We start from the raw sequence: 24,854 nt of genomic DNA on the forward strand, positions 1-24,854 counted from the left end.
AGACCATCCACCTTTTTGGTCGCCCTTCTCTGGACCGCCTCCATCCTGTCTTTGTCCCTTCGGAGATACGGTCTCCAGAACTGAGCATAGTACTCCAGGTGAGGCCTCACCAAGGACCTGTATAAGTCTGCAGGTCTGGAATTTTATTGCTTAAACTTGAGCATTTGTATTCATAGCTTTCCAGCTGCTCTTCCTAGTCACATTTTCTGTTTTTTTGAACTGATTGATTTTATTACTTTATATTCCTATTTCCTGTATTGCTTGGGGGTGACTTTCCAGTTTTACTGGCACACCTCCTGCCGCCCCCACTAGGAATGCCTAATAATGTGTGATCTGAATTTTTCACTTAGCATCCTCTTTCCTGCCACAGACAAATGTGTGCCATCCTTACCATATAATCTTTTATTGCTCCACACACAGCCCTAGCCTCCAATATATCCAAAACCATTTTCAGTACACCAGGAATTGAGCCAGACATTGAAATTATTTATATGGCATAACCTTTCCTTTCGTTTTCCATGAACTGGTAGTACTTCTGAAAAGGCAATAGCTTTTAGCAAGTGTCTAATCTTCTCCCCTAGATTATAACGAGCATTAGAAGTGTGCAGGGAAAACAATTTGGTTTTGCTTTTGAATTGATTATTTTTCTTTTTCGTTTCATTTAGCACATGCTAAAACCATTTAAAATTATGCTAATATTATTTTAGCATGCGCCATCACTATTTAGCGCCCAATACATGTTTTAGCTCAATGCTAAACCAAATAAGAAAAAGCCCATCTTAGAGAATGTATACCCACATGCATTGCATTGCTCAGGGCTTCTAAAACCTGCCCTGGGGACCCCACATCCAGTCTAGTTCAGGAATTTCACAAAGAATATGCATGAGATACATTTGCATACATTAGAGACCTAGTATATGCTAATATATCTCATGCATATTCATTGTGGATATCCTGAAAAGCAGACTGGCTGGGGGTCCCCAGGACATGTTTTGAGAAACCCTGATATAGAAATACAAGAGATTTTGACAAAATAGAACAAGCAACCAAAGGGAAATAAAAGAAAATGGAGGAGTAGCCAGGAGACCAGGGTTCAAGTCCTGCTGTCACTCCTTGTGACCTTGGGCAAGTCACTTTACCCTCCATTGCCTCAAGTACAAACTGAGGGCCTTATTTTCCAAGGCTATCGCAGGCTTGCACTAACAGCGCAAGCCTGCGCTAACTAGCAAAAGTAGTGCACGCCTGTGCTACCTACATTGGGGTGGAGTTGGCCCCAGAAGAGGAGGAGTTGGGGTGTCACCAGGGCTGACTCTGCGAGGACGGTGCAAAAAGGTAAGGGCCTTTTTGCTGCCTATTTCGCGCCCAATAACTACACCTCCTATGTTGTAGTTATTGGGTGTGATGCCGGCAGCGATCGCACAGCGGAGCTGCTGGCTAACGCAGGACTGGCCCCTGCCCCTCATTACCACAGGCCTGCGATACTTTAGAAAATGAGGCCCTTAGATTGTAAGCCCTCTGGGGATAGGGAAATGCCTACAGTACCTGAATGTAATCCACTTTGAAGTGCTAAAAAGTGGAATATAAAAATCTAAATAAATAAATCAAGTAGCGCCTTTACATGCCAAAAACATGGTCTGAAGATGCGCTTATTACAATTTCCCACCACTCATTGGCTGTATTTTGGACTAGGATAATCTGGGGGTCATCACAGCTAATTTGATACAAATGGAAAAATGTAAATAATAAATTATTCTCTTCCAATGAACAACTGCATCTTGGCTTAACTGCATGTTTTTTCCTAGAATTTTGTTTCATGATCATTTGGTATGCAAGTCTGCATGGACTTCTGGAGGGGACAGTAAGTAATGTAACATAGCACCGCAGCCTCTCACGACATTCTTACAGTAGTGTTTTTAAAGCCTGATCAACACCACTGGTTATTTTACCTCCAACCACATTTATATTTTAATCTCATCTGTGTTTTATTTAAAAAAAAAAAGATGTTTTGAACAACAGGCCTAATAGTTGAAAGTAAACTTAAAATGATGAGCAACAGCAATATTTCACCTCTAGTATGAATTTTAGGCCCCATCTATCATACTGCATTCATTGACTCCTATTCAAAGAGGACCTTTCTGGGCTTATGGAAATAATCTTTATTGAACAAGACTCATTGAATGACACTGTAGACAGGTAAAACATTTGTATTTGTTTGCTGCTCAGGAAGATAAATCCCTGTTATCTATCATGAAACAGCCATTCCTATTCACCCTATAAAACAATGCAGTGTTTGCCCTGATAATGCGTCCCCCATGGTTAAAGATTCATCTGCCCATCTTCCTCTAGGTTCATTTCATTTGCACATAGCTTTAGTCCTCTTTTACTTGTGCAAGCATAGAGGCCCTGTATTCAGGGCTGGCTACTTCGTTAGTCACCCAGCACATAAACTGCAGTGAAATGAATGGTGCTTAGGTTTACAGACTGTTGGCTCCTCCTGGCATAATCTCTTCTTGCATGTTAAGTGTTCGTGGTGGGAGAAATGAATGGTTTGGATTCTTTTCGAGTCCCCCATTGTATGATGCCCGGTTCAGTTTCTCACTCTTCGGGCTGGCATCAGTGCTGAGTGAAGATGAATTGTTCAGCCCCCAGCTTTGTGCCTCCTGCTCATGATATCCATCGAACAATTACCAGCCCACCGCTGTGTGTCACAAATTGACACTTTGAGTTTCTTAATTCTTTTTCACCAAGTGCTAAAACAGCAAGTAATAGTGGTGATCCCTTTCCACCATCTGTTTAAAGACGCTTTAATAAATTATTGTTCCTTCCCCAGTCTATTTTTTACCACTTGATACAGTGCATGATATACATTTATAATGTGACCATCATACTAGGCTTCATCAAAGATGCTTTAAACCAACTGACATGAACTAAACATTGCATTCAGTCGATTCAAAAGGACCTTTATCAGTGGGAAAAGGCTCTCTGATTTAACATGTGAGTACACAGGATTGCTGGTTTCCAAGTTTCATGGTGGAATGGTAACATGCAGAGCCATTCATCAGGATAATGTCCACTGTGAGACCTTCTTCGCTGTGGATAATGGGGTTCAAATTTGCGTGTAGTTTTGTGCAAAAAGATGGTCTCTGTTTTTATTGTTTCCTGCCTTCGGCTTACTAATTGTAAAGGAAGGTAATCAAGTTTAAACAATAAATAAAACAAAGCATTAGCATACAAATAGAACAGGACTGAAATGGACTTCAAAAGGTTATCTTGTCCAAATACTCTATTTCCAAGTTTTGAGTCTAACCATGCCCTCAAGCTTATAAGAAAGAGCACACATAGCTTAGAACTACAGCTGTCTGTGTACAGAAGTCTTCAAAGACCTTGGCTACAATGTAAGATCAAAACAACAAGGCTGTGAAGCAATGGGTGCAGTCAGTTCTGTCCGTTATCTTCTCATCCTTTAAAGTAATGACTGCATTAGTAGTGCAAGTGGTACACACAGCCTCTGAAGGTGGGATGGAGGGGGGGGGGGGGGGTAAGGAGTTTAAGCCATCACCAAATGGTGACCAGATTCAGGGTGCCATGGTCTAGAGTTCCCTGTTCGAAGACTGACATCAAGTTGCCAGCTGGCTCCAGATTTCCAGGACAGTTTGATGTAGCCCTGGTTTTACCCCATTGTATGTAGTGACTTGTAGTTCTGATTTTCTAGGCAGTCCCTAAGAAAAGCAAGATTATAATTCCCTGTATACAGTGGTATAAATCCAGGACTGGATCAGCCTGTCCTGACAATCTGGAGCCAGTTGGCAACCTTAGATAGACAGGAGGATTACAATAATGTGAAATAGAAGCAAAACTCTACAGTACGATTGGATTTCCATAAAACACTTTTTATTGCAAACCATCAAAAAATGGGCACGTGCCTCCCATATTCAGCTGTGTCTCCTCTATTTGTTTGGAAATGTTTCCTCCTGTGACCTTCCCTAAAATGTTAGCAAATTCTCTGGCTGGTGCCTCTCTTGGAATCCAATGTTCAGTAAAAAGACATGAGTATAAAATGTGTGCTAAACCTCAGTGCACATTTTCTTTAAACGCATGCTAAATAACCGTTGCAGCAAGCTAATGGAGTTAAGAAAAGCACACCAACCCAAAACTGTGTGCACAAAAATATGCATTTGTATGGAGGAGAACTAAATTTGAGCACATACTTGTTAAACCGGGAGAAAAAGATGTGCACACAACCGCACGCTAACATGCACACAGCTGAGCACAGCTCATGACATCAGGGCTTTGGTTTGGAGGACACGGGAATCACACATGTAATGGGGGACCCAAGGATTTTCAAGTTCCATTCCAATCGCATACTATACACACATGCCCACACTTCAAAAGTACAGGTAAGCCACAGTTAGAGTCAGGTGGTCAGCAACAAATTGTCAGTTGCTTGCCATTTACAAAACAAAAATTTTAAAGCGATAAGATAACCACATTATAAGAAACAACCCACTATACATCTCATTAAGCAAAAAAAAAAAAAGAGAAAAAAAAACTTTATATATCTTAATGCAGCTAAACATGGTCAGGAGATGATGCCTTGTGGATAGAAAAACATCTTATTGCTTTATTATAAAATATAAAGGGAGAAAACCAAAGGAAAAGGAGTTATTTAGACTAGTTTAATGGTTAGAATGACATGTGGATACTTCCTTCTATATGGAGCTGTTTTACAACCAAGTAACATAACAATTACAAGCTCAGCCAGCTCAGTGTATTATATCTAGAGTGGTCAACTCACTCAGGTAAGTAAACCAGAGAAGCTGATCCAGGCCTGTACCGAAATCTAGTTCCTGTTATTCTTATTAGGGAAATTAGAACTACATTTCCATGCATGCAATGGGGCAAAACCTGGACTGGATCAGTCATTTTGGCTGACCTGCATGAGGTAGCTAAACGTCCATCGTGATATTCCTTTGTTATATAACTGTGGAAATGCCTTTGAAAATTACCCTTCGTATGTGTGTAAAAGTAAAAGTGGGAATACTTTAAAACACAGAACTTGAATTTCAAATGTTGGTGTTGACCGTGGCAAAATTTACCTAATTTACCCGAAGGGAAGGCATTAATGCACACAGGGGGTAATCTATGTGCGTACATGGCCTTTTTAAAAAATTACCCTGGGGCTGTATACGTAAAAGTACAGGCAGAAGCAATTCTGGGCGCACTTTCGCGCACACTGCAAAGAGACAGTTCCAGGGGGCAGAGTTGGGGGGGGGGGGAGATAATCATTTACACGGGCACTGTTGATTTTCAAAAGTATGCGCTTAATTGTTTGCATGTGTAAATGTGCGCTCCTATACTGCGCTAAAGTACGCACAGTCCCGCTAATTTTCCAAGTTTTGTATGCAGAGACTTCAGCCCTACGTAGGCCGTTATCAAACAACCCTCATAAACAGCAGGAAAGGAAAGCATAGCCGGGCCTCCACCTTAAAGGATGCATTCATTTTCAATCATGTTTTGCCATGGGTACGTGAAAGCAGTACTTTTGCAAATAGGACCAGCTCCAGAGAGCATTACAGATGTTGAGAGAGGGCAACAAGATGCAGTTAGATTATTAGTTCCCCATGCTCTCCTCCAGAAACCACCACCCAACCCAGATATCCATAATTAATATTCATGAATCATATTTGCATGTGTGCTCAGATGATTGTGCTCATTTAGATATTTTAGTTTTGTTGAAATGCAGACCCATTGGGGTTGTCAAGGACTGGATTTGGGGACCACTAATTAAGATAGATAGAGATAAGAACATAAGAAAATGCCATACTGGGTCAGACCAAGGGCCCATCAAGCCCAGCATCCTGTTTCCAAACAAAATATTGTTTTATTTGGTGAGAATAGTAAAGGGCCGTGAAAGGTCAGCCAGCACCATTTTTTGAGCAAGAGGGAATCCTGCTCTTTTGTACCGCCGTGGTCACTGGGGAGACTGTGAATGGGGGAGTGGTCACCAGCTGAAGGGAAGGAGGAGGCAGGGGGCTTTTTCAGGCCATAGCAAGCCCCTCATTTACACCTGAGAGGAGGAGGAGAGGGGAGCTGGGCCATGGCAGGGCCATCTATGGAGATGAGAGGGATGGAGACCTCATTGGGGTTGGCATTACCACACGTGTCTTACCAGCCACGGTAAAACCTGCTATTAATGCCCAATTTTACTAAAGGCCTGGGGGTGAATTTTCAAAGAGTTCCGCGTGTAAAAATGCTTGCACCCACATATACATCAAACATACATGCATATGTTCGCTTTCGTGCGCACATCTATACGCATAAAAAAATAGGTAGTCTAGGGGCATTCCGGGGCAGGGTGAAGAGTTGCACATATAAAGGTGAACTTTAAAAGCCCGACACGTGACAAAATTAGGGGATGTGCGAATATGTCAAGCTGGCATGCGCTGAGTGGATTTTAAAAGCCACCCAGACACGTGCGTACTTGTTGCTGCATGCACAAATGAAAAGTTTCCAGAAAGGGGCAAGGCGTGGGCGCTCCTGGATTTAAACTTGAAATTAGTGCGTCAATACTTGCGCACACAGGCACGCGCTGCGGTCCCATGCTGCATATCTTTACTTCTGCTATGTGCGAAGTTTTAAAGATCTGGGCTAACAGGAGTGAAGGGAGGCTATTAAACTAGGGGGATTTGGAAGTCCTATCCCTTAACTGGACGAACTGGACATGAACTGAGAAAACTGGTAATGGCGGTGAGCTTGCCTTTTAAAATGCCCCCACTTACGCGATAGAAGCAGCATTTGCACTCTCAGGTGCACATCCACTAAAAATTGAGGGGTAGATTTTGAAAAACTGCGCGATCGTGTACTTTTGTTTGCGCAGCCGCGCAGCCGCGCGTATCTTCTAAAATCCTGGATCGGCGCGCAAGGCTGCCGATTTTGGGCAGCCAGCGTGTGCCGAGCCGCGCAGCCTGCCTCCGTTCCCTCCGAGGCCGCTCTGAAATCGGAGCGGCCTCGGAGGGAACTCTCTTTCACCCTCCCCTCACCTTCCCCTCCCTTCCTCTACCTAACCCCCGGCCGTATCTAAACCCCCCCCTACCTTTATCCATGGATTTACGCCTCCCGGAGGGAGACGTAAATCCACGCGCGCCAGCGGGCTGCTGGTGCGCCGAGACCGGACCCGGGGGCGGTTCCAGAGGGCGCGGCCATGCCCCCGGAACACCCCAGCCTGAAACCATGCCCCTGGGCCCGCCCCCGAAACACCCCGCCCTGCCCCCAAAACGCCGCGTTGTTCGGCCCCGCCCCTGACACGCCCCCGACACGCCCCCTTCCGAAAACCCTGGGACCTACGCGCATCCCGGGGTTCTGCGCGCGCCGGCGGCCTATGGAAAATAGGCCGCCGGCGCGCAAGGCCCTGCTCGCGTAAATCCGGGCGGATTTACGCGAGCAGGGCTTTGAAAATCCGCCCTTGAGAGCATATGTGCGCACGATCAGGCTGTTTTATAACATGGGTACATATACATGCATATGTTATAAAATAGCCGCATCCCTGGGAACGGACCGACGAACGTACACGCATGTGCGCCCGAGAGCCGCTTTGAAAGTTACCGTCACACGTTGCTATTTTAGAAGAGACTTACGCCAGTGCATGTGGTAACTTTCTCACACAATTTCACGTCTGCTAATTACCTTGTGCAACGGATATCAGTCGGTCCAGTTGTCAATTACTGGTTGGGTGGGAGGTCTGGGGGAACTGGGGGAAGCTGAAGCTGAGGAACCTGGGGGGGAAGTCTCAATAACGTGGGAAGGACTGGGGAAACTGGTGGAGGAACCGTACAACTCAAGTTTTAAAATATAAACGTGCTCGAGGTTCAAAATATACCAACTTACAGTGCGTAACTCGGGGTTTTACACAAGTCGTAATTTTTTTGTGCATAAAATATCTGTGTGTTTCTAAAATAGGTGGAAAAAGTACACAAGTTCAATGCATTGAAATACACTCTTTCAAGGCATTGCAGCACACAGATGCGTATTTTATAATCTGCAGCTTATAAAATACTGTAGTAGATCTCCATGTAGCACATACACGAGCATATGGAGCCATGCAGTGTTTGTTGTTTGAAAATTATCCTCACTGTGTCTTTTGTAAACTGGTAGGGGGGGGCGGGGTTTAAATCCCTGGACAATTTGGACATTAAGATCAGCCTGTCAGCCTTTGTTAACACACCAAAGCAGTCAAATCTCTTGTGCAAACGAAGCCAAAATGCTAGGAAAAACAGTGGCAAATAGATTCAGAGTATTAGAAAATACAGAGAGTGTCTCTTAACAATATTAAATCGGGACCATCATACCACCTCGCGGATGCTGAGACCAATTCTTTTGCCTTTCAGCAGCGGCGGATTCACGATGTCGGACCGGCCTGGGTATTCGCCGCCCAGGCCAGCCCAGGACACATCACGTGGTCTGCCGAGCGCGGCTCTGTTACGGCCAATCCGCCCCTGCCTTTCAGTCTTTTCACCGCTAAAGGTACACTTTAATCATCGGTCCAAAAATAAGGAATTTTTTAAGGTTTTTTTAGTTACTTAATAAAAAAAAAAGATACTTCCCCCATTTAGCAGAACCGGACATGATATCGCGTTTCGCTACAACTGCCTCAGGGGCTCCCAATTAATTCTTGTATGGCGGGAAAACGGGGATCTCAGAAATAAATGTCACAATTCTCTGCAAGAAACAAAGCTTAAAATAAGTAAAATGGCACAGCATAGGGAAATATTACCTCTGCAGACGTTCAAAGTACTCACAGCATGTGATGAGGTTTTAGAGCGCATAGGCTGTTTAAAGGGCAACTCTGAGCATGTCCTTTTTATGTGTGCAGGGCGTGTTAATTAGCATAAATAAAATTAACATATTCACGTATAGGGAATATTCATCTGTCAAAATAAAAATGAGCATGTTCACATAAATACAAACCACTCGATATCCCGGTTATTTTTGGACCGATGATTAAAGTGCACCTTTAGCGGTGAAAAGACTGAAGGGCAAAATAATTTGTCTCAACATCCGCGAGGTGGTATGATGGTCTCGATTTAATATTGTTAAGAGACACTCTCTGTATTTTCTAATTCTCTGAATTTATTTGCAACATTCTTCCCAGCCTTTGTTAACAGCCAGTTTTACACAGCTTAGTGGACAGACGACATTTGTTAAAAGCAGGAAGTTAGAAGGTTTTTAACGCAGTTTAACTCAAATTCTGTTTGATGGTTATCGCACAGCAAACACTGTATTATCCTTCAGGGTATGACAATGAAAAAGACAGATAAGTTCATTCTTAATTCAGTCTTCAAACCAGCATATATATATTTCTTTTTATTGAGACAAGGTGTGAATTAAAACTACAGTCACTGCAGTAATAGCCATGTTTGAGTTTCTAGACTCCCAGTTACTATAGCTACAGCTACCTTGTACACCGGTTTCCATAAGAGACTGGTTACTATTTAACATCTCCACCCACATTAGCCCTGATTAAGAGAATCAATAAGATAACAGACATGCCAAGCTACCCTTTTTCCTTTTTTTTTCTGTTTTACGATACCTCCTTGCTTTTGCTTAGACTTTGCTACAGTTTCCAACTTCCAAGTTTTGGCCAAAATTCGCAGAAGAGACATGGTGAACGTAAACACACAACTTCACACCAACATGGATATTCCGTATGGTGAGTAATGATTTCATCTTGTTTATTCTTTACAATCCATTGTAAGCCATGGCTGGAACGGCGTGTGCACACACATGTCAGAAAATGCCAAACTGACTACCTGCAAGCGTTCAGCTAGTGAAACATCACAAACTTGTAAAAGAATAGACTTGAAGACCATGAGGAACCAAATCCTTGATTTTGTTTCCGAAGGTATTTTTGAAAAGCAGAAATACAACCTTGGTTGTTTCCTGCTGCTGCTGTTGTTTTTTTTAGGTTTTATACAACCAATGGGGGAAAAAGGGGGTTGAATTAACACACATTTGAACTTGCAAGCAGCAGCGCCAATTGTAGAAGCTTCAGCTGTAGCAGTCAAAAATTTGGGTGCACAATCACAGATATTTCAAGAGTTTTGCAGTCAAATTTGTATCAGTTGCCTCCGATCGAGTTTACGTGATTGTTTCTGGCAATGCTAGCAGGATTGCTTTTTGAAATAATGTGCAGAGTGACCCAGTTGCAGTGGGAAAACGTTGATCTATCAATTACATTATGGCGCTCATTTAGACTATGAGACGTTCTGAAAGAGAAAGCACTGTACTGTTCTTTCAACTGAAATGCAACAAGGCGGCCACTGCTGTTGTACTCTATAAAACTCACAAGGTTTACCAGTTTAGTGCTCACTTTTTGTTAAAATGTGAATTCTAAGCTTGTGCCAGGAAAATCAAGGAGGCCTAATGCTACTGCGCTTTGTACGTGCAGCACAGATAACAACAAATGAAGAACCTCAGTGAAACAGACGAGGGATTATAAATTCTCGTTACCCTTACAGAGAGATCCAATATCTTGTTCCTGGTTTAAAATTGGAATTCTCTTTCTCTAGGTAGTCTTATAGGTCCTGTAAAATAAACGAGTAATTTTAGGCCCATGATGATTATATGTCCAACAACGCTGTGTGTCGACCACTTGATATTCAAGGCGTGAATGTACTCTAATAATGTCATCTAACAGGGTCCAAAAAGCTTTAATATAAGAAGTGGTTCTGATTTTAAACTGCAATTTTTACCTTTCATCTTGCAATGCAGAAATTAATGACTAAATTATGCCAATATGGTTTTATGGAAAAATGTGGATGGAAAAGGATCCTTTTTTTAAGTCATTTCGTCACCAAGCATGCAGTGCAACAATGGCCAGGTTAGGAAAGGTTAAGCACTCTGCTCTCTTCAGGGGGAAAAACATTGTAGTTATTGTTGGAGAACAGGGCCAGCACAACCCACTGTGCAAGCTTTGCAACTGCACAGGGCGGTGGCCTGGAGGGGGCGGTGGCCCTCAGGCTGCCGCCGAGTTAATTGAGCAGCTGGCGCTGCTGAAAGGAGGAGGATCCACAAGGCCCCGCAATGAAGAGGAGGGAATTGCAGGGCCCTGTGGCGACACGACGAAGATGAAGAGCTGCAGGGCCGCACGTGGCAAAGAAGAGGAGGAGCTGTAAGGCCACGTGGCGGTTCGCAACCCGCCGCACAGCAAAAATAAGAGAGTTGTAGGGCCATGCGGCAGTTTCCAACCTGCAGTGCTTTGAAGAAGAGGAGGAGCTGTAGGGCCATGTGGCGGTTTGCAACCCGCCACACGGCAAAGATAAGAAAGTTGCAGGGCCACCGGCCACGCAGCAGTTTCCAACATGCCACATGGTGAAGATGAGGAGGAGCTGCAGGGTCGCGCAGCTAGATGAGTTGGAGAGCCGTGTGGCCAAGATGAGGTGCTGCAGCCTGCAGGACCACGTGGTTCCCAGGCGATCAGAAAGGAAAAAAGCAGAGAGGTAATTCTGTGCAGGAGGGAGCATATGTGAGCATGTGTGTGAGTCTGAGAATGTGTTTGAGAGAGAGGGAACATGTGCATGGAAAGTGTTTGAGAGAGAGGGAACATGTGCATGTGAGCATGTGTATATAAGAAGGAGTATGTGCACATGTGAGGGAGAGAGCATATGTATGTATGTGTATGTATAGATATATAGCTATGAGAGAGAGAGAGGAGAAAGTTAATGCATCCCTCTCTCACTAATCCACTACACTCTCAGAGTGACTGGAATCAAAAGTTTCCAGGTATGAAGAGCGTGAATTATTTTATCCTTATTAGTTTTCATTTTTGGATGCTGTTTGATGTGTCTGCTGTTTTGAAACATTTTATTGATATTTGAGAAATTTAAAACAAATTGTTTATGAGTTTTAAATTATTTATTTATTTATTTATTAGATTTATATACCGCCATTCTGTTTAAACAATCACCACGGTATACAGATAAAAACAAAACCATCAATATAACGAATAAAACAGTCCATAAAACATACAGTAATAATACAATTACATAATAATAATAAAATACAAATGAAATAAAACAATCAGATATGACAGTTATTAATAAATCCAATAAGAGGAATAGTCAAATCAGATAAAGAAAATAGGATAAAATAAAATCAATAAAATAAAAGAGAATAGAATAGGCTCATCCAAATTGTACTGTCTAAGTTTTCCTCGTGCAAGACTGTTATGTAATTATTGAACTCTCATAAGCTTGTTTGAATAGCCATGTTTTAAGACCCTTTTTAAAAGCTGCAAAATCACTTTCTATTCTTAATTCAGTTAGTAGAGAATTCCATAATTTTGGGCCTGCCACAGATATTGCTCTATCCCTAATGGAATACTTAATAAACCTTTGTTTACCGATCTCAGGTTTTGCTGTGGAATATAAAGATGGAGGGAAGCATTCAGTCATTGAGTGTTATCTTTGTTAATGGATTTATGTAGTAAAACATAAAATTTTAAACTGGATCTGGAATTTCACAGGTAACCAGTGTAAGGAAATAAATGTTGGTGTGATGTGATCAAAATGCCACTGCTAGGCTACTGATGGGGGTCAGTAAATTTGAAGTAGCACTTAATGGTAACCCAAAGAGTAAAGCATTACAGTAATCCAAATTTGAAAAGACCATAGTTTGAAGAACAGTGCAAAAATCGTCAGACTGAAGTAAGGGCTTTAAATGTTTGAGACTATGAAGCTTGTTATAACCATCTTCCATTCACCAGCTGTTTTGAAATATTTTTATTAGTATGTTTATATTATTATGATTAATGTATTTATTATATTGCTTGATTTTATTGTTTAATGTCTGAGGATTGGTGGTGGTTTCTGTTTTTCCATTTTTGCACTACATCGAGTCTTGTTATGGTTTTCCCATTCAGTTTTTGCTTGCATGTTTCCTGTATACTTATAGTCTCTTTAATTCTGTATTTGGTGTGGGTCTGCCTATATTCTGCATGTGTGACTGAGGAGAGGTATTCTGCTAGCATGTAGGTATGTATATCATCTTAGTTGCTTCTGTTTTCTTAATAGGAGGTGTATTGGTGTTTTAGGGCCTGGTGTAATATTTGCATTGTTGTTTTTTCATAGGTAGGGTTATTTTTTTAAGTGCTAGCAGTTAGTGGTGTTTTAGTGTGGTAGGTGTATTATATTTTAATTGCAATTTACTCTGGCTTTTTGAGGGTCAAGCTCACACCATTAAGTAGCCTTAATGCCATATGGGTTCCATGTGTCTTTTTTTGTAGCGTTTTCTGGTTGGTACCAAAGAAATGCATGCAAATTCTTGTGATTCTTTTTTTTTTTTTTTCACCTCAGAAGGCTGTATTTTGAATATTCTTTTTCATGTAAAACCTGAATAATGGCTGCATAATTTTTAACTGTGTACAGGGAGAGAGCAGGAGGTGGGGATGCAAGAGTATAAGATTTGCTTTGGGCACCTAATACTCTTGCATCAGAAATGGGTTGCAGGGGAGGGGGGTGAAGGTAGAGGATAGAGGGGTGACAGTTTTAAAGTTTAGGTCACTGGAAGGACAAAGGCTGAATGAAGTGTGTAGGGGGTGGTGACAGCACAATAATTGTTCACACAGGGCTAGCACCGGTCCTGGTGGAGAAGAGGAATTTTCAAGGGAAGTCACAATGACTCAGAAGCAGAAACAAAGTTCAGCTTTATACAATTTCATGTTATGAGGAAGTAAGTTTCCAATAAACTGCTTCTGTTGAAATGACTCATGCAATAAAATGTGAGGCAAACCAGTTGCACGACCATAGCCAGCAGCACAGTGCACGCAACCTTGTTTAACTTTTGGTCACATTCGTTTTAAATCCATTTCACTTTTAAGCAACTTTGCTCAAATTTGGGGATGGGCACTTCCCGTTGGATTTAGTTGAAATCCAGGTTCACAGCTGACAACCGGGATCAAATACAAAGAGCCACAGATGGGCTGAATTTATCCAGAGTGCTTCATGGCCTGACCTGGTTTGGCTCTGATATTCCAAACTCCAGCCCCGCTCCGAAATTTGAATTTAATTCCCACTCATTCTTTACCCCACATTCTTTGCACCTACAGGAGTTTCCTTTGAAAAATGGCCTGCAGGCCCCTGAGTACAGACTAGCTGCTTTGACTTTTATACTCGAAAGGCATCTAAGAAAAGAACTTTACTAAATTTCAGGCAGCCCACAGAATGCATTTCAAAATCACCTGTAGAAAAGCTACAAGGGGACTGTATGGCAGGTGATGAGTCCCTGAAGAGTTTCTGGAGATACAAGAGGCAGGAAGTAACATGTTCCATATGGATCTCCGTATGGATGTATTCAGAGTGAATTTAGCACAGGGGGTACTTGAAGTGATTCAATTAGCACCAGAGTCGGGCCTATTCAGCTAATCCACTGTACATTAACAAATGCTCCTTTCTCTCATTCAGGCCGATACAGTAAAAATCGCGGGAGAGCGTCCTGTGCGCATGATTCCGTAAATAAAAATATTCAAATTAGGGCCTGCGGTAAAAAGAGGCACTAGGGACACTAGCGCATCCCTAGCGCCTCTTTTTTTGACAGGAGCGGCGGCTGTCAGCGGGTTTGACAGCCGACGCTCAATTTTGCCGGCATCGGTTCTCAAACCCGCTGACAGCCACGGGTTTGGAAACTGGATGCCTGCAAAATTGAGTGTCCGGTTTTCAACCTGCAAGCTGCGGGCCGATTTAAAAAAAATTTTTTTTAATTGTTAATTATTTTTAACTTTTGGGACCTCCGACTTAATGTCGCCATGATATTAAGTTGGAGGGTGCACAGAAAAGCAGTTTTTACTGCTGTTCTGTACACTTTCCCAGTGCCGAGAGAAATTATCGCCTACCTTTGGGTAGGCGCTAATTTCTGAAAGTAAAATGTGTGGCTTGGCTGCACATTTTACTTACTGAATCGCGCGGTAATAGCTAGTAGGGCCATCAACATGCATTTGCACATTGCGGGCGCTATTAGTTTCGGGGGGGTTGGACGCACGTTTTCGACGCGCTATTACCCCTTACTAAATAAGGGGTAAAGCTAGCGCGTCAAAAACGCGTGTCCAAACGCGGGTTAACAGTGCGCTCTGCCAGAGCGCACTGTACTGAATCAGCCTGATTATGATCACTAAGAATCTGATCTGAGTAAGGCAGCTAAAGTATTAGCTAGCTGCTACTTCCATAAGGTATCATTTGCGGGCATCTTTCTGTAGAACATGAAAAGTGTTTTCTTAACATACCTGTGTCGCTGTGTCACCACTGAACCCATGGAGGAAAAAAAGTATGGAGAACAGTAAATATCACAAGTAAACTGAAGCAATGAAACATGGCAATTTTCATACTAGGATTGGGTGACCCGAGCTAGATTAAATCCAAACTCCATTCAAGTTGGGAGTTTTCTGATCATCAGAAAAAAAACAGGAAGCCTGTGAGTTGGCTCGGCTAAGTCTGGGCCCAGTTCCAAGCCCGACCTGGCTCTCCACATCAACCTGGCTCCGAACCTCTCAGTCCATGCTAGATGCCAAATATTTAGCTTTGCCTGTTTTATTCAAAACTTTCAAAGAAAGGAAGGATGGTTTTCAAACCCACAAACCTGGGCAAACTGGCCTGGCTGAAAATTGTACGCCTCAGTCTGCTCGGGCTTCACGCTGCATGTGCTTTAAGCGTGGTTAAAAAGCGGTGCTCCCGGGGATTTGTTCAGGTCGGGAGAGGAAGACAGCAAATTGAGGTGCCTTGTTTTGTTCCCCCTTTCAGCTCCCCCTCCCCCCACAAACAGGAGATGCAAAGCCTTTTATGCATGCAAACTTTGCTGTCGTTAATTTTTGAAAGGGAAACTACGTGGATAGTAGGGATGTGCTGTCATTTCAAATAAACGGGAAAAGAACAACGACATTTGCTGTTTAATACTGTCATGAAAAAAAAAAAAAAGAAATGCTTCATTTCTGTCATATTAGCATGTGCTAAAATGACAGAAATGAAACAAAATGAACAGAAAATGAAATGAAAACCAAAATGGAAACAAATGCTTTTCCATGCACACCCCTACTACCTGGATAGTTTCCCATTGAAAATTAACTGCCAAGTCCATGTGTACGTCACCACTACATGAGCTAGTCAAAATTGCCGCCTGAATAAGAACAAAAGCACTGCCGTACTGAATCAAACCAAGGGCCCATCAAGCTCAGTATCCTGTTTCCAACAGTGGCCAATCCAGGTCAGAAGTACCTGGCAGGATCCCAAATAGGAGATAGATCCGTGCTGCTAATGTCCAGGAATAAGTAGCAGTTTAAAAACAGTTTATGGACCTTTCCTCCAGGAACTTATTCAAACCTTTTTTTTTTTCTTTGAAACCTTTATTTATAATTTTTCACAATTATGTTACAGACAATAGCATTCTGTATAACGCTATCAGTAGCAACAAGCCCCCCATGGAAAACACAGCATCATATCTAGGGTTCATGATAGCACACTTGATACATCAAACCACTTTTTCAAATGGATGCGGATATTATGCCATCGTCCACCCTTCCCACCATCCCCCTATCTCCACCCTCCTCCCTACCTCCCCTTAGCACTATCTAGTGTAAACTGAAAAAAGAAAAGAAAAGAAAAAATCACATCAGTCTATGTAGGCTTCTATCCTGGATGATTGTAGGCATCAATCCCGGTAGAGCTAAGGCGAAAAAGATTGACAGTATCGATGAGAGTGCTCCTAGGCCAAGACTGTAGTCCATGTTGTTAGCTTGGAGGGATGTGTCCCAGAGCATACTGGTGGCATGGTATTGTTACATTGTCAAGTCCAGGATTTTGCTGCGAGCCCGAGGGTTAAGAGAAAGCAAGTACGGATTCCAAATGGCCAAATACTGGTCGTATCTTTTTGTAGATGGTGAGGTCTTTGCTGATAGGTGCTCATAAATGGCTAATCGATGTATTTTGAGGCGCCATTGGGTCAGCGACGGAGGTTCTGTAGCTACCCACTGAGTAAGAATTGTCTGCGTCGCCAACAAAAAGGCTTTGCTCAGTAAACTACATTGAGAGTGTTTGTGTAGGTTGGGCACTACTTCTCTGATAAGATGTAACAGACAAAGTTTTGGATCGATAGGTAAAGTTAACACCAAGAGGCCACTTAGGTAGCGGAGAACTTGGGTCCAGAATTGTCGAATAGGTGCACAGTCCCAGAAATTGTGAAGTAGTGAGGCTTTCTCCATGGCGCATTTAAGGCAGGCCGGTGACATTATCAACTTCCATTTATAAGCCAGGAGAGGTGGAACATACACTCTATGCAGTAGTTTGTATTGAGTTTCTCTTAGTTGCACATTTTCTACACAGGTAGCTATGGCTTTGAAACATCTGGTAGGATGAGATCTGGCTGTTCAGATCTTGAGTCCATAGGTCTGCCAGTGTTTCTGTCCTATTGGAAGTGCTCAAGAGAAAGAGTTTCTTTACCATATTAGCACACGTTTTACGTTTCAAAGTTGGAGTAAGAAAACTGTATAATTCCTGAACGTGGACAATGGCAAACTGTCCGTCCCAGGTCTGTAAAAAATGCCAGATTTGGAGATAGGCAAAGAAACAAGTAATGGAAATTCCATATTTCATTTGTAACTCCGTAAAAGATTGAAGGTGGTTGCCCGTGAGCCCTTCTAGCTGGCGAAAGTGACTAGGCCTACCAATTTCCATTGAAGAAAAACAAAGTTCTCCCAACTGGGGGTAAAGACTGGCAGGCCAACAATGGTTGCGAATGTCAATGTCCGCCACGAAACTTGGAACTGAGAACACAAGTGTTTCCACGTAGCTCGGCATGCCCGAAAATATGGAAATTCACTTAAATGGGTTGGTAGTTTCAACTATGGGACTACAAGGAGGTTGCATTATTCAAAAGGCTGGCACCAGGCCTGGAATAGATCCCTGGGTATCAAAACATCCGTGCCACTGATCCAATCTTGAAGGTGGCACAGCAAGTTGGCAACATTGTACAGGTGGATATTCGGGCACATCAAACCCCCCTCAGATAACGGACGCATTAACAATGTCAAGCCTATTCGTGCTTTTTTATTTCTCCAAAGAAATCCTCGAAGCGCCTTGTGTAGCTCTGTGATATGCAGACACTGTATCCATATCGGTAGCATTTGCATGACATACAGTCACGTGGGCAGGATTTTTAAAGAGGTGTATTCTGCCAGATAAGGATAATGGTAAGTCCATCCAGTCTTTCAACTTCTGTTTGGTCTTGGTAAGCAGAGGAGCAATATTAACAGTATATATATTACTAATATGTATTGGAATATGTATCCCCAAATACTTCATTGTGGTAGTAACCCATTGCAAAGGAAAGACTCCCGGCCAGATCCCACATACCTGGCCGGTAACTTCTATGGCTTCTGATTTGTCCGTATTAATCTTTAAGCCCGAAAATTGGCTAAATAGGACCTGCAGCTCTAAGACTCTATGCAATGAAGTAGTTGGGTTTGTCACAAATATGAGCACGTCATTGGCAAATGCAGCCACTTTAAAACACGTTTTCCCCAATGTTAGACCTTCAATACCCACATCTGCATTAATAGCCTGTAAGAGATGGTCGAGCATGAGGATGTATAACAATGGGGAAAGGGGGCAGCCTTGCTGGACTCCTCTCTGTATAGCAATGGGGGAGGACATCAGGCCATTGGCTGCGATAATAGAATATGGTTGTTGGTACAATTGGGAGATATTCTGAAGGATCGTCCCTTGAAACCCAAATCTCTGTAGCACGGAGAACATATAATCCCAGGCCATCCGATCAAACGCTTTTTCTGCGTCAGAACCGACTGCCAGTGCTGGGATGGACTTGGATTTGCAATGCATCATAGCCACCCATAAACTAAGTAAGTGTTTGCAAGCTTTCCTGCCCTTCACAAACCCAACTTGGCTGCCCGATATCAAATGGGGTAAAATCCCACTCATTCTCATGGCTAGTATCCATGTGAACAATTTGACATCATAATTTAACAGTGAGATGGGTCTATAGGATGCCGGATTTAGTGGGTCCTTGCCACTTTTCGGAAGGACGGTAATGTATGCTGTAGTGGCTTCTTTAGTGAACCCTCCCTGGGAGACCGCAGCAAAATAAAGTGTCAGAGGATCGCCAAGATCCGATTTCAACAGCTTATAATAATCGGCATTCAAACCATATGGACTGGGTGCTTTATGAGACTGGCTAGACCCTATCCCGTCCCAAATTTCTTGTGTGGTAATTGGGGCATTAAGGATTTGTAGTTGATTAGCAGTAAGAGTAGGCAAAGCAAGGGAGCTGAAAAAATTATTCTCAACCACAGTTGCCTGGGGTTTTGACTCAGCCACGTAGAGGGTTTCATAAAACTGCCGGAAAAGTTCACAAATGTGAGTGCCAGAAGTATGCTGTACCCCATGTCTATCTCGGAGAGCTGCAATAAATGCTGAACCCCGTTGTATACATACTTGGTTCGCTAGCAACTTCCCCATTTTGTTTCCAAATCTATAAAGTTTATGTGAATGGTAGAGTATATCCTCTTGCGTTCTTCGATGGATATAGCAATTTAGTGTGTTCAGTAAATCACGATAATGTTGTTTTGCTTGGGGAGTGGGTCGTGTTATCAGTTTTTGTTTTGCCGCCTGGACTTCTTTTTCCAGATCAATCAACTGCTTGCTAGCTAATTTCCGCTGCCGAATTACATAAGCAATGATTTCCCCCCTCATGGTAGCTTTACCAGCCTCCCAGAATAAGGTCGGGTTGTCCTGATGTTGCGAATTGTGGTGCCTGTAATTTTCCTATTTTTCTTGAAGGAAAGCTTTAAAAGCTTTGTCTTCAGAAAGGTGCGCCGGGAAGTGCCACCTTGGTTGAGGTTGTTTCGGGCCCCCCAGATTCGCATCTATCTATATCATGGCATGGTCTGAACATTCTTCGGAGCCTATTTCTGCAAATCTGACTTTATTAAAACATGGTGTGGAGACTAACATAGCCTATTCTAGACATTGAGTTATGGGCTCGGGCTACATGCGTATAATCTCTCTGTTCAAGATGTAGTATCCTCCAAGGATCCACCAGTTGTAGATTGTGACAGAGGAAAGGTATTCCTTTACAGATTGAAATTTTTGGGTGGGGCCCCGGGTTCGAGCGGTCTAACGCAGGATCTACCACTTGGTTAAAATCCCTGGCTGTAATTACTAGTCCTTTCCTGTTTTGTGTTATCACTTGTGCTAAATCTGTAAAATAAACTGTGCTGGTATGAGTTTGGGGCGTATACACTGCAAAGTGTCACCTCAACTCCAAATAATTTCCCTGTAACTAAAACATAGCGTCCCTCCATATCAGCAATGGTATGGGCTTCCTCGAAGACCGTCTGTTTCCCTACCAAGATTGCAGTTCCCGCTTTCCTATGCTGTGCAGGGGAATAAAACACCTTCCCCACCCAGTCCCGGGACAGCTTTTGACTCTCCAGAGCCGTTAGATGTGTCTCTTGCAAAATGCAATTTGAGCTTTATGCCGTCTCAGCAATTGCAGAATTTTTGCCCTCTTTACAGGGGAGCCTGGACCTGCTACTTTCCATGATATACATCTAAGCTTGTCAGCCATCTACCTGGCAGTGTATGGTATTGAAATGTGCAATAAATCCATATACAAGAAACCATGAGGCACACCCCTCCCAGCCTAGAGGTGTCGCCCTAAACACTATCATGTGAGGCAATTGTATAAAAATCCATTCTAAACATCGATAATTGTATTCCCAGGAGTGGAAAAGACACCTACTCAGAAAAACCCCAGCGCTACCACATGCCCCCTCCCTGTATCCCCAACCCCAGCATCTTATCACCACCAGTAACGGAGGCAGGAGATCACTAAGTAACCTTACCGGCTCCCCCACCAGTATCCAAATATTATGAAACTGGAATCAAACCTTGCAACAAAAAGCAAACAGTGCATCCAACTGAACAATGTGAATAAGATAGACCTGAGCAGAGCAAGAAGTATTGGGATTCTCCAATTACAAAACGAGAAGAAAAACAACCCAGAGTATTACTTCCCTATAAACCCGTATGATTCACCTGGTGTCCAAAGTTTCAGTGATAAATTGTCCTGCCGCTTCCACAGAGTCCAAACTACGCCAGGCGCCATTATGCTCCACCCGGAGCCTGGCTGGGTATTGCAGCATGAATTTTTATTTTTCTCTTGATCAAATCAGCACAAACAGGGGAGAACTCCTTGCGTTTTGCGGACAAAGCAGCCGAGTAATCTTGAAAAATCATAATTTTACTGCCTTCACAGGCTAATGGAGCGCTGCGCCGAAAAGCTTGAAGTGTTGCTGTCTTGTGACAGAAATTCAAGAATCTTGCGCTAACCACCCTGGGCCTTGCCGCCTCCAATTTTCTGATCCCCAATCTGTGCGCTCTTTCAACTATTACGCTGCCTGCAAGCTCCGCTAAGCCAAGCTCCTGTATTAACCCCGTTTCAAGGATCTTTGCTAGCTCCTTCTCAGGGACGGATTCCGGGATCCCCACAAATCGCAAATTGTTCCTCCTCGACCTGTTCTCCAGATCCTCCACCTTGTATTCAAGTGTGTGTACTGGCTTAACGAGCTGTTCTTGTTTCTGCAGGAGATTTTGGGTCTCTGTCTCTACATCTGCAATACGTTGCTGTGTGTCAGCCACTTAGTTTTTCATTTCCTGTAAAGTTTCATTACCTGCGCTGATTTTTTGGGCTAAGTCGGTGAATCGCGGTTCCAGCGCCTGCACCACTGCTTGAGTGACGTCCCCAACGAGGTCTGTTTTCTCTGCCGGCGTGCTGGGGCTTGGAGGCCCGGCGGCCATTTTCCCTTCGTGTTGCCGACCGGCCAGTTTCTCTCTTCTCTGCGGCTTAGCCGCCATCCCAGTCTCAGCGGATATAAAAAAACGATTCGATCGTCTTTTGGCGGGGGCCGCCACGATTCGCACCGTTAACGCCGGTAGTGTAGGCTTTTTTGGCGGGGGAGCCAGGAGCGTGGTTAGCCTGCTGCCTACCCGCTCATCAGGTCACGTCAGATAGCTAAGTCAGATAGCTAAGCTATCTGACTTTTATCATATCCTCCAGCAATGAATTCCAGAACTTAATTGTGCATTGAGTAAAAAAATATTTTCTCTGATATGTTTTAAATGTGCTACTCAGTAATTTCATGGAGTATCCCCTAGACTTTATTGTTTGAAAGAGTGAACAACTGATTTGCATTTACCTGTTCTACTCAACTTGTGATTTTATAGACCTCTATCATAATCTCCCTTCAGTCATCTCTTCTCAATCTGAAGAACCCCAATCTCTTTAGTGTTTCCTCATAGGGGAGCTGTATCAACCCATTTATCATTTTGATTGCCCTTCTCTGTACCTTTTCTAGTTCTGCTATTTTTTTCTTAGATGTGGCAACTAGTATTGCACACAGTATGTTGGTGCGTCACACCATGGAGCTATACAGGTCCGGGAATATTTGTAAACCAATCTAAGATTAAAAAAAAATAATAACAAAAACCAAATTCAAACTAACTTTGCTTATAAGAGTGAATTTGAGGTTAAAAATTCAGGAGTAAAACTGGGTCAGAGAAGGCTGCACAACTCTAGTACCACTTTCACTGAGGGCATCATTAGGTTTGGCTATCAAGTGCCCCAGATATTTCTGCAAGTCAATACACCCTAAACTAGAGATGAGTGAATCTAAAATGTCAGCCCCAAAGATGGTGATCCACAACCTTCTGGGCAGGTGATCTCCAAGTTTGGGCTTTATAAGTGGAGTAGCCTAATGATTAGAGCAGCAGGCTAAGAACCAGCATAGCCACCGTTCAAATCCTGCTTTTTCCCATACAGACACTTTGGGCAAGTCACTTCCTCTTCCACTGCCGCAGGTGCAAACTTATTGCCCCATTCACTAAGCTTTTTCCCCCCCCCATAGAATCAGAATGGGAGGATAGGCTTAGTAAATCAGGCCCTTAGATTATAAATCCTCTTGGGCAGGGCAAAAACTGCAGTACCTGAATTGTAACTCACCTTGAGCTCTAATTTGGAAAAGGTCCGCAATTAAATCTAAGAAATCCATCCACGTCTATAATCTCACCCTGTGATTCATGAATTGCTTTCCTGAGATTCTGAGCAGGCCTTGGGGTTTACTTCAAGAAGACCTGTGAAGAATGTAAAACAGGAAGCATGATGATTTCAGACATACAGGAAATATAAAGTGAAAATTGTGGTTGAAGCCTCAAACATCCATAAATGATTTTTTTTTTTTGTGGTTGAAGCCTCAAACATCCAGAAATGATTTTTTTTTTTTAAATTCCATATGGTTATTTATGGATAGCGGAAGGTTGTTGATTAATAAAAATTGTTTTGACTCATCTCTGTCATGAAATGCATTCATGTGATTATGCAATCATTTCCCGCACCTTCTTTCTCAACACCACCTCATTTTTTACCTCTGTTCTCAAACTGTAACACTTATGCGGTTTGCAATATTTGTGGAATAGCCACTCTGGAGGCAGTCCTGGAGGAGCTAAGACAGACAGAGGTATATCGAGGAGATAGAGTAGAGCAGACCTAACTCCAGTCTAGCAGCCCTTGAGTTGTTTTGGAGAATTAAGCTCACCTGGAAGGAGGCCATCATCTTGGTGTGGTAGAATCCTGTAGTTAGGACTTGCCCTCCAGTTGATGCCTTATTCTCTCATACCAAGGATGTGTCTCCAGAGTCATGTTCCCAGGATGGATGGGTTAGAACTGCGTCATAGGCATCATAGCGGATAATACATTGAAATCATTGACTCAGTGTGCTGTGGTGATCAAAAAAGCAAACAGAATGTTGGGAAGTATTAGGAAGGAAATGGCGAATAAAATGGTGGATGTCATAATGCTTCTGTATCGCTCCATGGTGAGATTGCACCTTGAATACTGTGTGCAGTTCTGGTCACCGCATCTCCAAAAAGATATAGCTGCACTGGAGAAAGTGCAGAGAAGGGTGACCAAAATGATAAGGGGCATGGAACGGCTCCCCTATGAGGAAAGGCTAAGGAAGTTAGGGCTGTTCAGTTTGGAGAAGAGACGACTGCGGGGGGGGGGGGGGGGGAGATATGATAGAAGTCTACAAAATCATGAAAGGATTTAAACTAGTTAATGTAAATCAGTTATTTACTCTCTCAGATAATAGAAGGACCAGGGGGCACTCCATGAAGGTAGCAAGTAGCTCATTTAAAACAAATCGAAGAAAATTCTTTTTCACTCAGCGCATAGTTAAGCTCTGGAATTCATAGCTAGAGGATGTGGTTTCAGCAGTTAGTGTAGCTGAGTTTAAAAAAGGTTTGGATAAGTTCCTAGAGGAAAAATCCATAAACTGCTATTACGGTAATTAATAAGCAATAGTAGCTTGAAATGTATTTAATGTTTGAGAACTTGCCAGGTACTTGTGACTTGGATTGGCCACTGTTGGAAACAGGATACTGGGCTTGATGGACCCTTGGTCTGACCCAGTATGGCATGTTCTTATGTTCTTATGCCATTATAGTTTGTGATTCAATCAATAAAAATGAAGATAGCTGGATGGCTGGTGGGTGTGAGGATCACATGGTAATTTGCCTGTCTGCCTGGTATGAAGGCAGCGAATCTCACAAGCCATTTAGATAAGATTTTAGAATGCTGGGGAGGAGCCGGCTGTTGTGGTACATGTGGGTACCAATGATATAGGAAGGTGCAGGAGGGAGGTTCTGGAGGTTAAATTTAGACTATAGGCAGGGAAATTGAAATGCTCCTCATTCTACATGCAGCACCCCAGACACAGGCTGAGCTCCAGAGCCTCAATGCAT

The 24,854-nt window shown here is 43.0% G+C and overlaps 1 protein-coding gene and 1 long non-coding RNA gene across 3 annotated transcripts in view; one reads left to right on the top strand and one right to left on the bottom strand.

Annotated features, from left to right (window-relative positions):
* Positions 1–936: 936 nt before the first annotated feature.
* The window catches only part of LOC115098191, a 100,211-nt gene continuing 76,293 nt past the window's right edge, over positions 937–24,854 (bottom strand). For both annotated transcript variants that reach the window (XR_003858442.1, XR_003858443.1), the window contains exons 6-8: positions 23,648–23,828; positions 23,056–23,186; positions 937–3,173 (exon numbers count right to left, since the gene is read on the bottom strand). This is a non-coding gene — a long non-coding RNA (uncharacterized LOC115098191). The remainder of the gene's footprint in view (positions 3,174–23,055; positions 23,187–23,647; positions 23,829–24,854) is intronic.
* HNF4A (hepatocyte nuclear factor 4 alpha) overlaps positions 9,578–24,854 on the top strand; it is a 167,915-nt gene continuing 152,638 nt past the window's right edge. Inside the window, exon 1 of the mRNA XM_029614589.1 lies at positions 9,578–9,706. Coding sequence (XP_029470449.1) covers positions 9,658–9,706 — 49 coding nt within the window. The 5' untranslated portion in view covers positions 9,578–9,657. The remainder of the gene's footprint in view (positions 9,707–24,854) is intronic.

This window comes from Rhinatrema bivittatum, chromosome 8, assembly GCF_901001135.1.
Source record: "Rhinatrema bivittatum chromosome 8, aRhiBiv1.1, whole genome shotgun sequence".
In the NCBI taxonomy this organism is placed as follows: domain Eukaryota; kingdom Metazoa; phylum Chordata; class Amphibia; order Gymnophiona; family Rhinatrematidae; genus Rhinatrema; species Rhinatrema bivittatum.